General features: G+C 31.8%; 1 protein-coding gene across 3 annotated transcripts in view; it reads right to left on the bottom strand.

The window, feature by feature from the left end:
* Positions 1–13,375: 13,375 nt before the first annotated feature.
* The window catches only part of LOC139483412 (THO complex subunit 7 homolog), a 12,324-nt gene continuing 910 nt past the window's right edge, over positions 13,376–24,789 (bottom strand). For 2 of the 3 annotated variants that reach the window (XM_071267435.1, XM_071267448.1), the window contains exons 2-8: positions 23,913–24,033; positions 22,207–22,334; positions 21,294–21,380; positions 19,871–19,928; positions 15,948–16,014; positions 14,151–14,220; positions 13,376–13,697 (exon numbers count right to left, since the gene is read on the bottom strand). In XM_071267435.1, coding sequence (XP_071123536.1) covers positions 13,651–13,697; positions 14,151–14,220; positions 15,948–16,014; positions 19,871–19,928; positions 21,294–21,380; positions 22,207–22,334; positions 23,913–24,033 — 578 coding nt within the window. In that variant the 3' untranslated portion in view covers positions 13,376–13,650. Of the gene's footprint in view, positions 13,698–14,150; positions 14,221–15,947; positions 16,015–19,870; positions 19,929–21,293; positions 21,381–22,206; positions 22,335–23,912; positions 24,034–24,483; positions 24,611–24,789 lie in introns of those variants that run through there. The other variant, XM_071267443.1, reaches the window with a different exon arrangement.

The raw sequence follows: 24,789 nt of genomic DNA, 5'->3' as shown, positions 1-24,789 counted from the left end.
CACTATAAGAGTTGAAACAAGTTCTGATGATTCTTTGGAAAGGATTGGTTATATAGCTCTTCTAGTGACACCTGAAATTGAGAAACGTCAGGGTAATGACATCATAGAGTAATTAATTTGAGTTTCTAGTTTAGGCACGAGTCCATTGTCAAAACAGTCTCGTGTCGTGGGCTTGTGTGTATTGTCAAACATCTTTGTCTATTAATCATGATTTATTGTAATCCAATCATGAAGTTGATTAAATCATCTTATAATTTAATAAATATAGTTCGTGTATTGCAATTATTTTTATTTCAACTAAAAAATTATTTCATTTGAAAAATTAATGAAAAATAAACGGAATGAATTATTGCAAGAAAAACGATACACAAAGAAACACGTTTTTTTCTCTCTTCTTTTCTGCCGTCTCTACTTTGTTTTTTCCCCCTTCTTTCCTTCATTGTAAATTTATGAAGGATTTTATTGCGTTAATTTGTTAGATATCGAAAATAGTTAAGTCTTTTATGAGAGAGGGGATTTTGTTCGAAACATTACTTTCATCATTATTTTATGCCAAGTTCATTGATTTATTTATTTTTCAAACTTGAAAATTAACCCCCAAAAAACACGTTCGAAATTTGAAGCCTGCTACAAAAATAAGGTGTACGCAATTTCTTATAAAATAGCCTGTTGCACTTCAAGATAAGGTGTACGCATTCATTTTTTTATAGAAAAGTTATGGATTTAAGCCTCTTTTTTTTTGGTATTTTTGTTGTGTTTTTTTTTTTTTCAGTCGGGAAGGAAAAGGGCTGCAGTTTTAATATATGGAAACAGAACTATAGATAAACTAAACTAATGACAACAAATTCAGATTCTTTTTGAAAAATGTGTGTGGCTCTGAAAAGAACCGTTTTTTGAAGAAGTCTGGTGCTTTTCCTCTAGTCATACATCTCAATGTCTGCTGAAGAATCTTCTGAAATAATGTCGACAACTTCACCAAACAGTTCTTGTCTCAGTTCGGCTACGGATTCTGCTTTCTGGTGAGCGTAGTCGTAGTACATGTTGCGCATTCCATCAACAACTGCTATGCGTAGACGTAGCGAGTATCTGAAAGACTTGTTGTTGTCAGTCTTGGCTCTGTTGTACCTCTTTTGAAGTGCGTCTAAAGAGTAGTTCAATTGGACAATCTGTTCACAGGCTCTCTTGAATCGACGTTCGCTCTCAACCAATTTGGTCCTCTTGTTGAGGTTTCTCATTTGTACTTTAGCTTTCATGATTAATAAAGAATATGTAGTAGTTGTTAGCACTATAAGAGTTGAAACAAGTTCTGATGATTCTTTGGAAAGGATTGGTTATATAGCTCTTCTAGTGACACCTGAAATTGAGAAACGTCAGGGTAATGACATCATAGAGTAATTAATTTGAGTTTCTAGTTTAGGCACGAGTCCATTGTCAAAACAGTCTCGTGTCGTGGGCTTGTGTGTATTGTCAAACATCTTTGTCTATTAATCATGATTTATTGTAATCCAATCATGAAGTTGATTAAATCATCTTATAATTTAATAAATATAGTTCGTGTATTGCAATTATTTTTATTTCAACTAAAAAATTATTTCATTTGAAAAATTAATGAAAAATAAACGGAATGAATTATTGCAAGAAAAACGATACACAAAGAAACACGTTTTTTTCACTCTTCTTTTCTGCCGTCTCTACTTTGTTTTTTTCCCCCTTCTTTCCTTCATTGTAAATTTATGAAGGATTTTATTGCGTTAATTTGTTAGATATCGAAAATAGTTAAGTCTTTTATGAGAGAGGGGATTTTGTTCGAAACATTACTTTCATCATTATTTTATGCCAAGTTCATTGATTTATTTATTTTTCAAACTTGAAAATTAACCCCCAAAAAACACGTTCGAAATTTGAAGCCTGCTACAAAAATAAGGTGTACGCAATTTCTTATAAAATAGCCTGTTGCACTTCAAGATAAGGTGTACGCATTCATTTTTTTATAGAAAAGTTATGGATTTAAGCCTCTTTTTTTTTTGGTATTTTTGTTGTTTTTTTTTTTTTTCAGTCGGGAAGGAAAAGGGCTGCAGTTATAATATATGGAAACAGAACTATAGATAAACTAAACTAATGACAACAAATTCAGATTCTTTTTGAAAAATGTGTGTGGCTCTGAAAAGAACCGTTTTTTGAAGAAGTCTGGTGCTTTTCCTCTAGTCATACATCTCAATGTCTGCTGAAGAATCTTCTGAAATAATGTCGACAACTTCACCAAACAGTTCTTGTCTCAGTTCGGCTACGGATTCTGCTTTCTGGTGAGCGTAGTCGTAGTACATGTTGCGCATTCCATCAACAACTGCTATGCGTAGACGTAGCGAGTATCTGAAAGACTTGTTGTTGTCAGTCTTGGCTCTGTTGTACCTCTTTTGAAGTGCGTCTAAAGAGTAGTTCAATTGGACAATCTGTTCACAGGCTCTCTTGAATCGACGTTCGCTCTCAACCAATTTGGTCCTCTTGTTGAGGTTTCTCATTTGTACTTTAGCTTTCATGATTAATAAAGAATATGTAGTAGTTGTTAGCACTATAAGAGTTGAAACAAGTTCTGATGATTCTTTGGAAAGGATTGGTTATATAGCTCTTCTAGTGACACCTGAAATTGAGAAACGTCAGGGTAATGACATCATAGAGTAATTAATTTGAGTTTCTAGTTTAGGCACGAGTCCATTGTCAAAACAGTCTCGTGTCGTGGGCTTGTGTGTATTGTCAAACATCTTTGTCTATTAATCATGATTTATTGTAATCCAATCATGAAGTTGATTAAATCATCTTATAATTTAATAAATATAGTTCGTGTATTGCAATTATTTTTATTTCAACTAAAAAATTATTTCATTTGAAAAATTAATGAAAAATAAACGGAATGAATTATTGCAAGAAAAACGATACACAAAGAAACACGTTTTTTTCTCTCTTCTTTTCTGCCGTCTCTACTTTGTTTTTTTTCCCCTTCTTTCCTTCATTGTAAATTTATGAAGGATTTTATTGCGTTAATTTGTTAGATATCGAAAATAGTTAAGTCTTTTATGAGAGAGGGGATTTTGTTCGAAACATTACTTTCATCATTATTTTATGCCAAGTTCATTGATTTATTTATTTTTCAAACTTGAAAATTAACCCCCAAAAAACACGTTCGAAATTTGAAGCCTGCTACAAAAATAAGGTGTACGCAATTTCTTATAAAATAGCCTGTTGCACTTCAAGATAAGGTGTACGCATTCATTTTTTTATAGAAAAGTTATGGATTTAAGCCTCTTTTTTTTTTTGGTATTTTTGTTGGTTTTTTTTTTCAGTCGGGAAGGAAAAGGGCTGCAGTTATAATATATGGAAACAGAACTATAGATAAACTAAACTAATGACAACAAATTCAGATTCTTTTTGAAAAATGTGTGTGGCTCTGAAAAGAACCGTTTTTTGAAGAAGTCTGGTGCTTTTCCTCTAGTCATACATCTCAATGTCTGCTGAAGAATCTTCTGAAATAATGTCGACAACTTCACCAAACAGTTCTTGTCTCAGTTCGGCTACGGATTCTGCTTTCTGGTGAGCGTAGTCGTAGTACATGTTGCGCATTCCATCAACAACTGCTATGCGTAGACGTAGCGAGTATCTGAAAGACTTGTTGTTGTCAGTCTTGGCTCTGTTGTACCTCTTTTGAAGTGCGTCTAAAGAGTAGTTCAATTGGACAATCTGTTCACAGGCTCTCTTGAATCGACGTTCGCTCTCAACCAATTTGGTCCTCTTGTTGAGGTTTCTCATTTGTACTTTAGCTTTCATGATTAATAAAGAATATGTAGTAGTTGTTAGCACTATAAGAGTTGAAACAAGTTCTGATGATTCTTTGGAAAGGATTGGTTATATAGCTCTTCTAGTGACACCTGAAATTGAGAAACGTCAGGGTAATGACATCATAGAGTAATTAATTTGAGTTTCTAGTTTAGGCACGAGTCCATTGTCAAAACAGTCTCGTGTCGTGGGCTTGTGTGTATTGTCAAACATCTTTGTCTATTAATCATGATTTATTGTAATCCAATCATGAAGTTGATTAAATCATCTTATAATTTAATAAATATAGTTCGTGTATTGCAATTATTTTTATTTCAACTAAAAAATTATTTCATTTGAAAAATTAATGAAAAATAAACGGAATGAATTATTGCAAGAAAAACGATACACAAAGAAACACGTTTTTTTCTCTCTTCTTTTCTGCCGTCTTTATTTGTTTTTTCCCCCCTTCTTTCCTTCATTGTAAATTTATGAAGGATTTTATTGCGTTAATTTGTTAGATATCGAAAATAGTTAAGTCTTTTATGAGAGAGGGGATTTTGTTCGAAACATTACTTTCATCATTATTTTATGCCAAGTTCATTGATTTATTTATTTTTCAAACTTGAAAATTAACCCCCAAAAAACACGTTCGAAATTTGAAGCCTGCTACAAAAATAAGGTGTACGCAATTTCTTATAAAATAGCCTGTTGCACTTCAAGATAAGGTGTACGCATTCATTTTTTTATAGAAAAGTTATGGATTTAAGCCTCTTTTTTTTTTGGTATTTTTGTTGTTTTTTTTTTTTTTCAGTCGGGAAGGAAAAGGGCTGCAGTTTTAATATATGGAAACAGAACTATAGATAAACTAAACTAATGACAACAAATTCAGATTCTTTTTGAAAAATGTGTGTGGCTCTGAAAAGAACCGTTTTTTGAAGAAGTCTGGTGCTTTTCCTCTAGTCATACATCTCAATGTCTGCTGAAGAATCTTCTGAAATAATGTCGACAACTTCACCAAACAGTTCTTGTCTCAGTTCGGCTACGGATTCTGCTTTCTGGTGAGCGTAGTCGTAGTACATGTTGCGCATTCCATCAACAACTGCTATGCGTAGACGTAGCGAGTATCTGAAAGACTTGTTGTTGTCAGTCTTGGCTCTGTTGTACCTCTTTTGAAGTGCGTCTAAAGAGTAGTTCAATTGGACAATCTGTTCACAGGCTCTCTTGAATCGACGTTCGCTCTCAACCAATTTGGTCCTCTTGTTGAGGTTTCTCATTTGTACTTTAGCTTTCATGATTAATAAAGAATATGTAGTAGTTGTTAGCACTATAAGAGTTGAAACAAGTTCTGATGATTCTTTGGAAAGGATTGGTTATATAGCTCTTCTAGTGACACCTGAAATTGAGAAACGTCAGGGTAATGACATCATAGAGTAATTAATTTGAGTTTCTAGTTTAGGCACGAGTCCATTGTCAAAACAGTCTCGTGTCGTGGGCTTGTGTGTATTGTCAAACATCTTTGTCTATTAATCATGATTTATTGTAATCCAATCATGAAGTTGATTAAATCATCTTATAATTTAATAAATATAGTTCGTGTATTGCAATTATTTTTATTTCAACTAAAAAATTATTTCATTTGAAAAATTAATGAAAAATAAACGGAATGAATTATTGCAAGAAAAACGATACACAAAGAAACACGTTTTTTTCTCTCTTCTTTTCTGCCGTCTCTACTTTGTTTTTTCCCCCTTCTTTCCTTCATTGTAAATTTATGAAGGATTTTATTGCGTTAATTTGTTAGATATCGAAAATAGTTAAGTCTTTTATGAGAGAGGGGATTTTGTTCGAAACATTACTTTCATCATTATTTTATGCCAAGTTCATTGATTTATTTATTTTTCAAACTTGAAAATTAACCCCCAAAAAACACGTTCGAAATTTGAAGCCTGCTACAAAAATAAGGTGTACGCAATTTCTTATAAAATAGCCTGTTGCACTTCAAGATAAGGTGTACGCATTCATTTTTTTATAGAAAAGTTATGGATTTAAGCCTTTTTTTTTTTGGTATTTTTGTTGTTTTTTTTTTTTCAGTCGGGAAGGAAAAGGGCTGCAGTTTTAATATATGGAAACAGAACTATAGATAAACTAAACTAATGACAACAAATTCAGATTCTTTTTGAAAAATGTGTGTGGCTCTGAAAAGAACCGTTTTTTTTAAGAAGTCTGGTGCTTTTCCTCTAGTCATACATCTCAATGTCTGCTGAAGAATCTTCTGAAATAATGTCGACAACTTCACCAAACAGTTCTTGTCTCAGTTCGGCTACGGATTCTGCTTTCTGGTGAGCGTAGTCGTAGTACATGTTGCGCATTCCATCAACAACTGCTATGCGTAGACGTAGCGAGTATCTGAAAGACTTGTTGTTGTCAGTCTTGGCTCTGTTGTACCTCTTTTGAAGTGCGTCTAAAGAGTAGTTCAATTGGACAATCTGTTCACAGGCTCTCTTGAATCGACGTTCGCTCTCAACCAATTTGGTCCTCTTGTTGAGGTTTCTCATTTGTACTTTAGCTTTCATGATTAATAAAGAATATGTAGTAGTTGTTAGCACTATAAGAGTTGAAACAAGTTCTGATGATTCTTTGGAAAGGATTGGTTATATAGCTCTTCTAGTGACACCTGAAATTGAGAAACGTCAGGGTAATGACATCATAGAGTAATTAATTTGAGTTTCTAGTTTAGGCACGAGTCCATTGTCAAAACAGTCTCGTGTCGTGGGCTTGTGTGTATTGTCAAACATCTTTGTCTATTAATCATGATTTATTGTAATCCAATCATGAAGTTGATTAAATCATCTTATAATTTAATAAATATAGTTCGTGTATTGCAATTATTTTTATTTCAACTAAAAAATTATTTCATTTGAAAAATTAATGAAAAATAAACGGAATGAATTATTGCAAGAAAAACGATACACAAAGAAACACGTTTTTTTCTCTCTTCTTTTCTGCCGTCTCTACTTTGTTTTTTTTCCCCTTCTTTCCTTCATTGTAAATTTATGAAGGATTTTATTGCGTTAATTGAGAGAGGGGATTTTGTTCGAAACATTACTTTCATCATTATTTTATGCCAAGTTCATTGATTTATTTATTTTTCAAACTTGAAAATTAACCCCCAAAAAACACGTTCGAAATTTGAAGCCTGCTACAAAAATAAGGTGTACGCAATTTCTTATAAAATAGCCTGTTGCACTTCAAGATAAGGTGTACGCATTCATTTTTTTATAGAAAAGTTATGGATTTAAGCCTCTTTTTTTTTTGGTATTTTTGTTGGGGTTTTTTTTCAGTCGGGAAGGAAAAGGGCTGCAGTTATAATATATGGAAACAGAACTATAGATAAACTAAACTAATGACAACAAATTCAGATTCTTTTTGAAAAATGTGTGTGGCTCTGAAAAGAACCGTTTTTTGAAGAAGTCTGGTGCTTTTCCTCTAGTCATACATCTCAATGTCTGCTGAAGAATCTTCTGAAATAATGTCGACAACTTCACCAAACAGTTCTTGTCTCAGTTCGGCTACGGATTCTGCTTTCTGGTGAGCGTAGTCGTAGTACATGTTGCGCATTCCATCTGAAAGACTTGTTGTTGTCAGTCTTGGCTCTGTTGTACCTCTTTTGAAGTGCGTCTAAAGAGTAGTTCAAATGGACAATCTGTTCACAGGCTCTCTTGAATCGACGTTCACTCTCAACCAATTTGGTTCTCTTGTTGAGGTTTCTCATTTGTACTTTAGCTTTCATGATTAATAAAGAATATGTAGTAGTTGTTAGCACTATAAGAGTTGAAACAAGTTCTGATGATTCTTTGGAAAGGATTGGTTATATAGCTCTTCTAGTGACACCTGAAATTGAGAAACGTCAGGGTAATGACATCATAGAGTAATTAATTTGAGTTTCTAGTTTAGACACGGATTCTGCTTTCTGGTGAGCGTAGTCGTAGTGCATGTTGCGCATTCCATCAATAACTGCTATGCGTAGACGTAGCGATTATCTGAAAGACTTGTTGTTGTCAGTCTTGACTCTGCTGTACCTCTTTTGAAGTGCGTGCAAAGAGTAGTTCAATTGGACAATCTCAACCAATTTATACCTCTTGTTTAGGTTTCTCATTTGTTCTTTAGCTTTCATGATTTATAAAGAATATGTAGTTGTTAGCACTATAAGAGTTGAAACAAGTTCTGATGATTCTTTGGAAAGGATTGGTTATATAGCTCTTCTTACTAACACCTAAAATTGAGAAACGTCAGGGTAAAGACATCATAGAGTAATTAATTTGAGTTTCTAGGTTAGGCACAACGGTGCTTTGCTTTTGCGCCAATTGACATTTCATTTGAGTAAAACAAATCTTTCATTTGCGCCACAAACAATATTTTATTTTCGCCAAAATAAAACCTTCAATTGCGCCAATATTACAGGTAAATAGTATTAAACATAAATTTAAATAATTTGAAAATAAAAGTTTTTATAAATCTTAATGAAACACAGTTCTGTTATAAATAAACGTGATCATAACACCTAATATGAAACATGAAAGAAAACAGTTTACACTGGAGTTATTCTAAGCATGATACCGTGACTATTGTAAAGTAATACGTCTTAGTTGGCAACTTGTAAGCGATGGCCCTGGTGTATTCATGTCTGGAAAATTCCTTCTCTCAAGTTCATGCCATATTGATAAAAATATAGTTAGTTTTTCATGAACTGCAATCCATTTCAGTTGTAATACTGGCTTTGCAACATTTTATTTATTTGGGGTACCTGTAAAATGGCGCAAATGAAATTTTTATTTTTTGGCGCAAATGAAATATAACCTTGTGGCCCAAATGAAAGATTGTAATTTTCAAAAATTGGCGCAAATGCAATGCGCCCAGGCACAAGTCTTGTGTGGAGGCCTTGGGTATACTGTCAAACATTTCAGTAAGTGTTCGGTAAACAGGAAGTTGTTGAGTGATGAATCTGAAAACTCAACACACAGTATATCTGACTTATATAATCCCTGAAACAATATTTCAGAAATCCTTGTCATGTTGTTATTGAAAATGATACGATGAAAATATTGATAGGACGGTACGACAGACTGACTAACAGACAGACAGATGGAGGTAAAACAGTAGACTCCTTATGGTTTTTTAAAGATGTTGACCTCAGGATGTCTCATTGACAAGACATTTTTGTTACTTAGATGCATGGTGACACCTTCATCATTTTAAGTTAGTTTAGCTACGGTCTCAAGTTGTCTCTGTTGGTGTTTTTCTTTGCCAAAAAACTCCACATTGAAAAGATTTTTGAAAATGTGAGCAACATTAATGTTAAACACCAAACACTTAATGATATTAAACAAAATAGAAACTAACTGCACATCGAGAAATACGCAATAAAAAGAGTGCTCAGTGATGCACAAAACATTGACTATGTTCACTGACATAAATCCAGATGAATATAAAGGTGCAACACATGCATATTACACAACTAATAAACTGCTTCGCTGAGCGCAGCCTGATACGACAGCAGAGTTCGAACCCTGAACAGTTGGGTCAAACTTGGACACAATATTCAAGCCTGATACTGTCTGAATTTGAATTGTGATCAAATATTTTGACATAATAAAGGTTTCTGATACAATAAATTTGGTCAAAGACCTTACAAATCTGTTGCGCTATTGAAGATTTCTTCTTAAAACTTTTCAAAAATTTGAAGAAATTTTTGTTTTGAAAAAATATGAATCCCTTATAAAAATTGGGGAAATCCACCCTAACTTTTTGACCCCCCCCCCCCCCATGGAATAATAACCCCAAACCCCAAACTCAATCCCAACCTTCCTTTTGTGGTATTGAACCTTCTTAAATAAAAATTCATAGGGATCCATTCACTCAAACTAAAGTTATTGTCCAGAAACCAATGTGTCTTCAGACGAGGACATCATACCATTATACTATCCCACAAAAGTATTTGCAGTCGTATAAAAACAAAACAATACAAATAATACTTTTGCAATTAGGGAGCTACCATTTGAATTTTTTAATTTTCACGCTTTTTTTTTATTAGTTTAACCTGCCTTTTTTTACAGAAATTTACAGAAACTGTAATAATATCTATACTCAATATGAATTAATGTGCCATGAAAACAAGCTCAAGGTCGATGAAAATCAATGTACCATGGAAAAGAAGTTAAGGTCAATTTGAATCAATGAACCATGCAAACGAGCTCAAGAATGCATACACACTTTTAAACAGTAAAAGTTGACAAAACAAAGGTAAATAAGAAACTGAAAAGATAATCATAAAAACATAGCTCATAAAAAACAAGATTGCACACACTGATATGTCTTTCCTTCTTTTATACTAACCATAGATATTTTATTGATAGTCCTAAATATAAAGCTTTACAGCCTTTACAACAACTACCACATAAACATAATATGATCCAAGAAAATTGTCAAGCCATATTAACCTTACAAGAAATACATGTACACCTTAGAATCATTCAATACAACAAATATAGTTGACTTATTGCTTATCATGCTTATAGTTTCTAAGAAACAGACTTAACAAAAAAAAAGGTCATAATGAACCTTGAAAATGAGGTTAAGGTCAAATGAACCATGCATGCCAGGCAGACATGTATAGCTTATGATCCTCCCATTCAACAAAAAAAGTTGACCCAATACTTATAGTTTAAGAAAAACAGACAAAGACACAAAAACTTAACACTGAGCAATGAACCATGAAAATGAGGTCAAGTTCAAATGAAACCTGCTAGGCTGACATGTACATCATAAAATATTTCCATACACCAAATATAGTTGACCTATTGCATATAGTATGAGAAAAAAAACCAAAACTCAAAAAACTTAACTTTAACCACTGTCAAATAACACTGCCTGTTGGACATGTACATCTTACAATCATTCCATATATGCCAAATATAGTAGATCTATTGCTTATAGTATCTGACATATGGACGTGACCCAAAAAACTACACCTTGTTCACTAATCCATGAAATGAGGTCCAGGTCAAGTTTTCTATGTTTAGTGGACCGTGAAATTGGGGTAAAAACTCTTATTTGGCATAATAATTAGAAAGATCATATCATAGGGAACATGTGTACTAAGTCTCAAGTTGATTGGACGCAACTTCATCAAAAACTACCTTGATCAAAAACTTTAACCTGAAGCGGGACAAACGGACATTCAGACAGACAGACAAACTATCGTAGGTGGGGCATAAAAATGTTAGCTTTTTTTTAAGTAGTCACAGAACCATGAAAATGAGGTCAAGGACAATGGACATGTGACAGAAGGAAACTTCCCAACATAAGGCATGTATATACAAAGTATAAGGCATCCAGGTTTTCAACCTTCTAATATATAAAGCTTTTAAGAAGTTAGTTAACGCTGCAGATGCTGCTGCCTGATCACTATCCCTATGTTGATCTTTCTGCAACAAAAGTTGCAGGCTCAGCAAAAACCAGTAAATATATAAATAAGGCCGTTAGTTTTCTCGTTTGAATTGTTTTACATTGTCTTATCGGGGCTTTTTATAGCTAACTATGCGGATTGTCTTTGCTCATTGTTGAAGGCCGCTCGGTGACCTATAGTTGTTAATGTCTGTGTCATCTTGGTATCTTGTGGACAGTTGTCTCATTGGCAATCATACCACATCTTCTTTTTTATATGGTCAGGCAAACTCTTACAGATGGACAGCCACACCTTATAACAAGAATGTGTCCCTAGTACACAGAAGCCCCATCCGCACTACCATTTTCTATGTTCAGTTGGCCTTGAAAATGGGGTAAAAACTCTAATTTGGCATTAAAATTAGAAACATCATATCATAGGGAACATGTGTACTAAGTTTCAATTGATTGGACTTCAATTTCATCAAAAACTACCTTCACCAAAAACTTTAACCTGAAGCGGGACAAACGAACGAACAGACAGACAGATGCACAGACCAGAAAATATAATGCCCAAAAGTTGGACATAAAAATCCTATAGACACTGTCTGATTTCCATGTCACTCATCATACCTGTGTATTGACTTGTAAACACGAAAATAAGCTCAAAATACATAGTTGTCTCATTGGCAATCATACCACATCTTCTTATTTTTATAACAAGTACAACTGAATAGGTCTGAGAGAGAGGAACACATTACAATGATTCAATACATTATATACAGTGTTCTCCCCAGGCCATTTTAGCGTCGCGGTACTGCGACGCTATATTTTTTCACCGTGATGCTATAATAATTCCCGCGACGCTATAATTATTACCGCGACGCTATAATTATTATGAAGATGCTATTTTACTTGTCCTCAATTTTAAACTTTCATCTATTATCGATTATGATCATAAAAATTATATCACCTTTAATTGTAATCCCTTTAAGTCGGACACTAAAGGCAATTAAGAGATTAAATAGCTAGGTGTTAATTGCCCTCAGGGTGATAACTGTTTGGATGCGAATATCCCAAGCTGACACTTGATACACGACTAATACCACGTGTCTGCAATAACCAATTTCGACATGGAAAAATGCTATCACAAAACAATTCGAAATCTAAGTTTTGTATTACGAAACTTCAAAGATTGAAACGATTTTTTTTTTTTTTTAAAAAGGTCGTTTATTTGTGCAACTCTCCAAAAATTACTTCCTTTCTCTTCCGGTAATACGAGAGCGAGAATTTTGGTTTAGAGCTAAAATAAGTTTAATACTTCTTTAAAAAGTTATCATAAAATTGGCTTAAGTTTATGTTTAATCCATTTAATGCATTAAAAGCGTCTTATTCATTCACAATCTCTTGTCAAACAATGTTAATTCTCGGACTAATTTTCGTAAATTTTTCTACGGCCGCCATTGCACATTTTTGTGTAAACTGATCGGAACCGGACCAGATATGACAAAAATCCGCATTTTCACGATAAGACAACAGATGGACAGTAGACAGAAAAAATATACCAAGAGAGAAAACTACTCTTAACAGACTATTTGTTAGATAACTTTGTTAAAAATACATATCATTTTAATGTAAAAATAAGAAACAACTGGAACTAATTCATTAAGTGCCATGAAACAATGAATTTCATAAACATGATAAAAAAAAGTTTTTTAATTGATTTTTTTTTGCTACTTTTGCTACTTTATCTTTACTTGATATACTATAAAAAATAGTTAATTTTGTGTACTAGTTATTTAGTTTTGTATATACAGGTTGATCTATAATGAACCATTCATTCATTTGACTTATTGTTGGGTAACTGAAACCACATAATTATTTATTTTTATTTGGCACAAGAGGAAAAAAATAATTCTATAAAGAAAACATAAACTGAAACAACTGTTTTTGTGGTTATAGTTTAATTGTATTCTCAGTTATGAATTGAACAATATAAACTAAAACATATTAAAAAAATAGAGCATCAACGCGACGCGACAAACGAAATAAAAAAAAATACAGTTATTTTTATTTACGCAAAATGTGATGCTATCCAAATTTTCTGGGGAGAACACTGATATATATTTGAATTATGAATTGTATTTCAAAAAATGGTATCAATGAATAAAGATTGTTTCACAGAACAAATAAATCATAATTGAGGAATGATATTTCTTTGTGAGAGTTCTCTTATTTACAATATATAAAGTCCTTTGTTTAACTGTCAAATGATTAACATCACTGTCATCTAAGCTGTCATAATAACATTGATAAATGTCATCTTATCATATGTTATACAGTTGACACAATGGACTGGTCCTCAGCAAAAATAAGTTCAGATATCATGTCATATTTTCAGCTTGTATCCATAATGTCATCCTTGATATCATCAATTTCATCAGCTGAAAAATATTTCAATAATATAAACAAAAAATTTAAATACCTTTTTTACTAAATAAAAATTGTACTTGAGTTATTGTGGAAAATTTATTCAGTTTAATCTCAAATACCATACGTCAACTTCTACTTGTCCTTTTTTTGTTTTATTCTGTTGTTGTATCAATGATGTCCACACCACTTCTGCTTGTATTTCTTTTTTTATATTCAAATACAATATCTATCTTGTTCTATTACAATAGTTGTCTTTTGTTTTCTAACAAAAAGTATCACCAGCCCACTAGTCAGGTGAGCTAAAAGAGCATGTTTAGTCTTTACTTGTTGTGAACAGTGACAAAACAATGAATTGAGCATTGATAAAAATGAAGCAAAAAAAAATGGCAATTCATGAATAAAAGGACTACAACAGTTACTAGAATAAAGTATATATATTTATTTTAAGAATAAATAAAAGTTACCATCTAATATCTGCTGTAACTCATGAATGGCTGCTATTAACACATGGAATTGTTTTCTTCTCATACCAAGCTGCAAAATTTCAAGTAAATATTGATATCAAAAGAGACACAAATATTTAAATTTGTCCTATACATGTATAAAGAGTAAATACTGCTATAAATTCCATTGTTTACAAAACTTTGAATTGTTTAATTGGAAAAATTAAAGATTTCCTACCACAGGAATAGATAACCATATCTGTATTTGGCAAAACCTTTGAGAATGTCAAGTCCTCAATGCTCTTTAACTCCATACTTTTTTCGCCTTTAAGCAAATTTTTGTATTGATGATTGATGAGTCTTTTGAAGTCTGAAGTACGAAATTTTAATCCTGGTATCTATGATCAGGAACATATATATTGACAGGACTTGACACTACCTGATTGTAGTCGATTTTATTGTTGTGCCATCGTAAATAAAGATACAATACGGAAACAGACATGTGTTTAAAACGGACTCACTATTATCCTAAAAATTTCTAATAATATCAACAAAATGTCATTCAAACTAGTTTTATAGTGATGCTAGTGTATTAAACTTGTATTCTGTCACTACAAATTTGTTAAAATCGCAAGCAGTTCATCACAGAACTGTGCAAAATGCAAACAAGGTGATAAAAAAAATGGCAGCCATTGCCGCGATGATTTACAAATTCCAAAACTATTATAAAACACTTCACATCAAATAAATCAAACTTATTTTAGTAATTTTATGTGACAAAATATATCCTCTAAATGATAAAACTTGTATTTATTTATGTTTATAGAGTTATGTGGTTTATTTATTGAGCAGTTCCAATAGTTTTTCAGTCAGACGCTACCAAAATCCACAAATCTCGGGAAGTCTCTGGGAGTCAGAGATTTTTAAAATTTTATACTGAAAAGCGTATCAAATTCATTTCCTGTTAGGTATACTGTTCCCAGCTATGATGGGTTAATTGAGAGTAAACTCACAACAGGCTACCTTTCCTTACAATACTATACTATTTATTCAAGTAAGTAAATTCAATAACTTCACCCTTTAACATAAGGGATCAGGGTTATATTCCTTTAAGCAAATCTTTAGGTAGTATTCTACAACTTTGTAAAGTTTCATCAATAGATAAAATTTAGAATGGAAATGGTGAATGTGTCAAAGAGACAACTCAACTAAAGAGCAGACAACAGTCGAAGAGACTGTTACAGCATATTGCAATATAAGAGGTTAAATAGAAAAAAAAGGAGACAAGATATGGTTAAAAAAAAAAACAATATTAAACAAAACATTATACAGATAACCTAACAAATGAGCAAAAGAAATCCCATCGAACATAGACGGGATGCTCCAGAAGACTAAGCAATTCCTGCTCTGTTCGGAAACAAACTTGGTGATAAAATGTATTAAAGGACAGGAAACTTTTAAGGGTCAGTGTTGGAATTTTAAGGATTTATATCCTGATAATTTTATACTTGGAAAAAAGAAAACTAAATGAATGAAGTACAAAAATTGTCCAAGTTTTTGACTCCACAAACTTGAATTTATTCAAATTTCTCTGAATTCTATTAATTGAAAGGAAAAGCTTGCTTTTAATCTTTAATATTTGATCTCTCTTTTTAAGTACTTAACTTTTCATTTAATTGGAATTCTTGAGTAAATAATATGTAATATGAACAATAATTCAAAATCTTCATGAGTTTTATATACTGTAGTTTAATACACAATTTTCTTTTTTTTTCATTTAGTTTGTACTTATACTGTACTACAATGTTAAAATATTACCTTCTGCTCAAGACTCTTTTTCTTTTCTTCCAAACTGGTCACCTCCTTGTCTATAACTTGAAGCTGCCTAAAATAATAAAATACAAATGATAGTACAATAAAGCACACTCTTATAGTTGAAACAGTAATGGTTTGAAGAGTTATTGAAATCTTTTATCCCCTGGTGGTCCTTGAGGAAAATATACTGGTTATCACTATCATTTATATTGCAAAATACTAAAATTGTGCCAGTCATTTGCAATTTTTTGTGGTCAAATCCTTAGGACCACTACTTTTCAAGAACTCTGGGTTTGAACTGACATTATTACAACATAAAACAAACTCTCTACAAATAAAACACAAAGTTTCTGCATGATATATAATACTTATTGATTCAATTCATCATTGTAATTTGTTTAAAACATGTATATAAATAAAATTATTAACAATAATTCAACATGGTTACTGAAAATCACATTCATTATCTGACACAAGCAACAAATTCAACAAATGGAAGTTTTTAACGACCTTGACTGGCTATACAGCCCTTGCATGGTCGATAACAAATTCAAGCCAGATAATCATTTTAAGTAGAACAGTTGGATGGACAATTATCCTCATTGGATACTATTTTTTTTTTTTATCTTTTGCCACATAATCAGCCTAGATAATTTTTTCAAACAGATGAACAACTGCACATTTATCGCCCTCATTACCACAAGCCACAACATTAGGCTGGATGTTTCTTGTAAATTGACAAATATTTGGGTTACTTTATTTTCTTAAACCCATTAGTGTACTTAGTGACCACTTCAGCTTTCTCTTTTTTTAAAAATACATAGCATCTAATTAACCTTCTGTTTTCACATTACTTTATAATAAAGAAAATCAAAAATTGCATGAACTATAATTTCTCATCTTATACATGTTATATGCAGCCTCATGTAATATAATATTACTGTTTATTAACTAGCTCATATGAGAAATTACAAATATCGAATAAATATAGGACTCAAATCTATGGTGGGTTCCAAATCTATGGCAGATTCCTAATTGATGGCAATGTGATGTCATGACATCCCAAATCTATGGCAGATTTTTTACAATCCTAATCTATGGCAAGTTTTGTAACTTCCTAATCTAAGGCGGGTTTTTGTTGTTTCTAAATGTATGGCATATTTTGTGCAAATGGCAATGCAGTACATATAAGCAGGAACATATATATTGATATACTGTTCCCAGATATAAGACCATTGACATGTCTTAAACAAGTGGAAATGTAAAACATGTGTAGAACCATTTGTGTAATAAACATTCCATAATGGTCAACAAAATTTGTGATGGTAACAAAAATAAATGTAACCAGGTGCTCCGCAGGGCACAGCTTTATACTACCGCAGAGGTCGAACCCTGAACAGTTGGGGCAAGTATGGACAAAACATTCAAGCGTGATACAGCTCTGAATTTGGATTGTGATCAAATTTTTGACATTACATGGTTTTTTTTTAAACAAAACAAATGTCAAGATTTTACAAATCAATTAAAGATTTCTTCTTCAAACTTTTTAAATCTAAAATTAAAGTTTTGTTTTGCCTTTGAGCAATTCACTATGCTGTTGAATATTAATCCTCTCAAAAAAATGTTTGAAGAAATTTTCTTTTTATTTATGAAATCTGAAATGAGAAAAATTTAAACCCCCCCCCTTTTTTTTCACATCCCTGTTTCCCTTTTTCCAAAACTGATATCAATTCAAATTTCTAATGGAGTTTGCAACAATAACTACTCTTTTAAATACATCATAAAATATTAAAATGTAAAATAAAGTGCTTGTTATCACTGAATGGTAAAGATTGGTTGGTAGTAAAAGTAAATATACATTGTTTATTGTATAAAACAATAAAAAAAACTTCATCAGCAACATTTTATATTGGCAAATTTCCAATGAAGTTATTTACATAAAGTTATTGGCAAATAAAAATAGAAAATGACATCATAGTCATGTCTGGCAAATGTCCAACATACATTATCTAAAAACATTTTAGATAAGATAAGGAAAAAAAGCTTCATCAGCAACATTTTATATTGGCAAATTTCCAATGAAGTTATTTACATAAAGTTATTGGCAAATAAAAATAGAAAATGACATCATAGTCATGTCTGGCAAATTTCCAACATATATTATCAACTACTATTCTATACAAAGAAAGATAACTCTAATTGAAAATTAATTGCTATTGCACAATATTGTGCAATTAGATATTTCTTGCTATTGTGCAATACTGTGCAATTGAAAATTTCTTGCTATTGCACAATACTTGATATGGAATCCTGATTTGGACCAACTTGAAAACTGGGCCCATAATCAAAAATCAAAGTACATATTTAGATAAAGCATATCAAATAAGCCCAAGAATTTAATTTTTGTTAAAATCAAACTTAGTTTAATTTTGGACCCTTTGGACCTTAATGTAGACCAATTTGAAAACTGGACCAAAAATTAAGAATCTACATACACAGATAGATTTGGCATATCAAAGAACCCATTTATTCAATTTTTGATGACATCAAACAAAGTTTAATTTTGGACCCCCATTTGGACCAACTTGAAAACTAGGCCAATAATTAAAAATCTAAGTACATTTTTAAATTCAGCATATCAAAGAACCCCAAGGATTCAATTTTTGTTAAAATCAAACTAAGTTTAATTTTGGACCCTTTGGACCTTAATGTAGACCAATTTGAAAACGGGACCAAAAATTAAGAATCTACATACATAGTTAGATTCGGCATATCAAATAACCCCAATTATTCAATTTTTGATGAAATCACACAAAGTTCAATTTTGGACCCTTTGGGCCCCTTATTCCTAAACTGTTAGGACCAAAACTCCCAAAATCAAACCCAACCTTCCTTTGATGGTCATAAACCTTGTGTTTAAATTTCATAGATTTCTATTTACTTATACTAAAGTTATTGTGCGAAAACCAAGAATAATGCTTATTTGGGACCTTTTTTGGCCCTTATTTCCTAAAATGTTGGGACCAAAACTCCCAAAATCAATCCCAACCTTCCTTTTGTGGTCATAAACCTTGTGTTAAAATTTCATTGATTTCTATTCACTTTTACTAAAGTTAGAGTGCGAAAACTAAAAGTATTCGGACGACAACGACGACGCCAACCTGATAGCAATATACGACCAAAAAATTAAAATTTTTGCGGTCGTATAAAAATTAATGATAAATTCATATATCTCAATACAGACTTCAAGATTGAAATGATGTACCCTGTTAAAATAAAAAAATATATATAATCATGGTACCTATTTTATTCATTCAATAAACCAACTATTAAGTCCCTTAACAAACAAGAAGCCATTTTTTTTTTTAAATGAAATAAAATGGACAGTATTGCACAACAGCTCGGTATTGCGCATAGCACATTATTTCATTGCTAAAAATACATTTTTTTTATTTGGCGACAATTTAAATGAAATAGGTATCCGTTAATTTTTTTCTTTCACTTAATAAACTTTGGCAGCTATAGACATTAAAATATGTGGTACTAAAAAAAAGTGATGCCCTAGCTTGTTCATCACAGGTTTTGCCAAGTACAACACATTATGTTCCACTTCTTAATGATAGGTCACATCGTCCTTTAAACCATCCACAAATTGTTGTCAAGTGAAATACCTCCATCTGGAATCGTGTTTAAATCTATGAGCTGCGCAATCGTTTGTGGCAGCGAAAATGTAATATTGCGTTATTTTATTGTGACGCAATTTAAAGATCTTCCATAGATTTGGAACCCGCACTAGATTTGAGACCTACATATAAATACATTTGCATATATAAAACAAGAACTTTTTAAAAGTATCCCTAGCTTTTGACCAGTCAAGCCAGTCTTCTTCATAGAAACTTTCCAATCTTATATGACATCAATCTTACTTTGTTGTTTCTTGTCTATCTGGATGTTGCTGTATTACTTTTGCCAGTGCATCATACTCTAAAATGGAAATAAATTACTGGCTTCTCTCTTAACTTTCTAATACATATTCTATTATGACGTTCTTTGCTTTGTAAACAACACCGTGATAAAATTCTCGATATATCTTTACTTCAGGCAGACTCAGAGATATACATAATAATGGATGTTATAATATCCATCCCACATAAATCCACATGTATTGGAACCTATTTGCAAACACTATGCCGATTTTATTGTTTTAAAAATTGCAATTGAAAAAAAGACTTCAGAACTGTTATTCTTATTCCAATGCATCACAATAATGCACAAGAGCTCGGAGGAATCAACAATGAAAATAAAAATCAGTGAAAGTCCATTAATGCTTTTAGTTTTAGCGCAATAAATTCATTTCAAAACATGACGTCATACAAATGAAAACACTCAAGCTGAAGATTTTTACTGTATTTTTCCATTACATGAATCATGGAAATTCATACATGTCATATAATACATTAAAATGGATTTTTGAGGTAGGTGTTGTTTTTTATCTATTCTATCGCATTATTTGCATATTTACTTATTTCAGCAAGTCAACATGGCGGCTCTTTAGTTACAAAATGTCAACTTTGTATTTGACAGTAGCTGATGAGATAAACATGTAAATTAAAAATGGCAAATGTTGGGTTTGAGAATGAACAGAATTAAGCACATGCAAGCTACTGATTAGAATGTTTCAGCTTTATCCAACCAGGAGTTAAACAGAACAGCCACACACACGGCAAACCCACCCTCACTTCAGTTTTTTTAATGACCATATTTGTCCTATTAGAATCGAAATAATTCATGGAAGCCATAGACTTGTTATAACCTTCTATGCAGCCAAGAAATAACAAAATAATTTGAGAGAGGTTTTAATATAGCTATTATACATACTCTCAACAAATTCAAAATGGTTTCTTGGGTGCACACGTCTTTTCAACTCTAATTATACTTAAAGTTGAAGTAAATTTACAAAAATGGTATGTTTCTTTTATCAACAAATGTAAAATTTGTTGTTATTACATTTTATGTTATTTTTTATACATCTTTTAACTGTAGTATTGTTAGGAAATACTTAAGATCATGGAAAGAACCTTTTAAATCTGTGCCAGTATTTGGACTAAATTGCTTCTACTTCAAAAGATTCTTTGGAAATCATATCTAATGCAAGCTTGGCCTTTATTATCAATATGATAAAAAAAGTAATGTATAGAAACCTAAAGATATGGTGTACTTGTACATGCATCAATAGCACACCAATTGTAATCAGCAAACAGATATGTAATGATGTTGCAGAGTTATCACAAATTGTAGGCAAGTGCTTGTCATACACTTATAAAACCTGAATTTGAAATGAAAACATACCTTGTCTGTTTTTCCTAATTCGTTTTGCTTGCTGTAATTCATTTTTACACTCTGAAATCTTTTCTGTAGCCTCACTTATTTTTTGTTCTGAAAAAAAAAGTGTACAGAGCCCATTTCATGTATTTTCCAGCAGATCACCTAATCTTTTGTGCTAATTAAAAAATTTTTTTTTTAAATGGGAACTAGGGCATGTTTTCTATTCAATTAACATCAATAGAAGAAAGGTCAAGTGAAAACTGTCCGACAGGCAAGTGGACCTTGCAAGGTACGCACATACCAAATGTAGTTACATTGTATCCTATTACTCATAATAAGAGTGAAATGAACATTACAAACAAGAATGTGTCCCCAGTACACGGATGCCCCACTCACACTATCATTTTTTATGTTTAGTGGACCGTGAAATTGGGGTCAGAACTCTAATTTGGCATTAAAATTAGAAAGATCATATCACAAGGAACATGTATACTAAGTTTCAATTTGATTGGACTTCAACTTCATCAAAAACTACCTTGACCAAAAACTTGAACCTGAAGCAGAACAGACAAACGGACGAATGAACAGACAAATGGACGCACAGACCAGAAAACATATTGGGCAAAATAAATGGGGCATAAAAAAAAATATAACATAACAACAATTCTTTATTAAGGTAATAACAAAATGCTAATAGTTACAGAAATCTTATTTTAAGTACTTATTCTTCGGGTATAGAATCATCCCATCTTACACTGTACTATAAGTTGTTGTATGTCTAATAGACAATATCTATATTATATATGCAGCTACAATTGCACTATTATTATTGTTTTCATTTTAGGATTCTGATACAGATTTGTTTTAAATACAAATTGAAAACTTGTGTAACCTTGTCACCATCCCACCATGTTTCTTTACTATTTCTATATCTTACCAATTTCTTTACTTAATTTTTCATAATTTGATTGCTCCTTCAAATTCATCTTGAAAACATTCAAACATTTTCCTGCAGCACAGTCACACAGAGCTAGGTCTTTCATCATTCTCTCATACTGGGCATGACTGAAAAAGGAACATGTATTTCATTAAAAGAAAATAGTTCGGGTATTTGTTATTTGTAAGAACTTGTACAAATTGGGTATTTGTTATTTGTAAGAACTTATACATTTGTAGTTTTGTACATCTCCCCAATCAGCTTTCACATAAAGGTAAAATAAATTTAATAAAAAGATTGGGAGCAACTGTAAAAAAAACCAGTTGCCAACACTTCATCTTTGTAAAAAATCAGAAAACATAATAAACAAGAATGTGTCCATAGTACACGAATGCCCCACTCGCACTATCATTTTCTATGTTCAGTGGACCGTGAAATTGGGGTCAAAACTTTAATTTGGAATTAAAATTAGAAAGATCATATCATGGGGAACAAGTGTACTAAGTTTCAAGTTGATTGGACTTCAACTTCTTCAAAAACTACCTTGACCAAAAACTTTAACCTGAATCGGACGGACGAACGGAGGCATAGACCAGAAAACATAATGCCACTCTACTATCGTAGGTGGGGCATAAAAATATAAATACAATGTATTATTCTTACATTATATATTTTGGTTTTTTTTCAATTTGAAAAAAAAAAACATTTGATATAAATTAAGTCATTCATGATTCATGATCATTCATTACAGAACAGAGTCAAACAGAAGTATCTTTTTATCATGTTTATAAATATAAATTCATATAACACAGGCCACATGTGCTACTAATACTGTTGTATTTTTCCAATCGACCAGTTTGGTAATTTGCTCAAAACTACAATTTGATTTAACATTTTTCTCAGACTGCAAAAGCAGAGATATCTATTAATTACAGCCAAGGTACATTATATTAATTACAAGCATATAACTCATTGTCAGAAATCCATATTGTCATACAAAGTGAATATCATTTGGCAAAAAATGGTGCAAAATTTCATTTTCTGTATACTTCTTCAAAAAAACACCCCAGATTTTTTCTACGTCTTTGTGTTGCTTCAGTATTTTGTAAAATGAATCTTTAATGCAGTATGTATGTCTTGTCATTGATTTTTGGCTATCTTTAGTATCTTAAATCTCTCTTTCTACAAATCTAATACCATAAATAAACAAAAAGGTGTGAGAAAAAGCACTGACTTATGATTATGGTAACTCTGTGTATCATGGCCATTCATGCACATTTATGTTTTCTGCTCATTGGTGTGGTTTTTGTCTCTTTGACACTTTCTTCATTTCCATTCTCAGTTTTAGTATACAGGGGCTGTTCTTACTCACAAACATACTGCATACATGTACCACATTGCCACAAGTTGTGCATGTTACATTGCATGTCATCCTATTGGGGCACAGGGGTAGGTGTTCAAAATCTTGATAAACTGTATTTTCAAGGTGGCATTAACTTGTCATACAATTGTAAATTTGGAAATTTTCAACATGTTGGAAAATTCCTGCTCCATGTTAAAACTATCATGACTATGATATTTATTGATTATTGCATTTACTAAATACAATTTAATAAGTTCTCAAACATATTAGGACATTAGACAAAGCTGTATCAATGAAAATCTAAAAAAAAAAATTAAGCTAGTTTACAAAAACTATAGATTACTTTTCTTCCTTGGTCTCTGATTCACTTGCCCAATGGAAAAATGTTTTCAATAAGCTGGCAATTCTCTTATCGTCACCACCTCCATCACCTTCTATTAATAACCTCCTCCGAAAAATATCATCTATAAAAAATGTTTTTAGTTTAATAATTTACTATTAGCATAATTAGTTTATGGTTTGATTTCTGTATTTGACTAAATAAAATTGAACTGGATTTGAGAATACATGAATACATCTATTTTAATTATTATATTACTCAAGATAATTGATTACACACAGATACATTTGTATATTTAATTAGATAATTGGATTAGTTAAGTAATAAAATAAGTGTCAAAGTGATTGACAAGGGGTGTGTATCATAATAATCCAATCAACTTATAATTCAATTTAATCATTTCAAAACAAGACCGTAACCATATCCCTTGGCCTTTGCTTATGTCATTTTGTGCACATCATTACCATTTAAGTGCAATTTAGTTAAAATTTTTTTAGAGTTACGATATATAAAAGGCATATAAATGAAAGCAAATACAACAAAATATCTTTTAATATATATATAGTTGAAGTACATGATTTATGAAGTATGGTTGAAATGACTATTACTACATAGGCAAATCGACATAGGCCAATCCTGTTCCATTGGCATGGCCTAAACAACTTTTTTTCAGGAAAATTATGCATTTTGAGAAATTGTGTTTCAAAAAATTCCAAATTTTATATAAAAGGTATATATCAGGTTGGGAACAAACGGTGAAACCCTCTATAATCTATATGGTGTTTATACCTTTATAGAGGGATATTTTTGTTAAGATTGGTTTTAAAGCAAAATAGGGTATATTGGCAGTCTCTACTTATTATGACAGTAACCTGCAACA

The sequence above is a fragment of the Mytilus edulis genome, chromosome 1, assembly GCF_963676685.1.
Source record: "Mytilus edulis chromosome 1, xbMytEdul2.2, whole genome shotgun sequence".
In the NCBI taxonomy this organism is placed as follows: domain Eukaryota; kingdom Metazoa; phylum Mollusca; class Bivalvia; order Mytilida; family Mytilidae; genus Mytilus; species Mytilus edulis.
The sequence above is the reverse complement of the archived record's forward strand: the minus strand, read 5'-3'. Positions and strand labels throughout refer to the sequence as shown.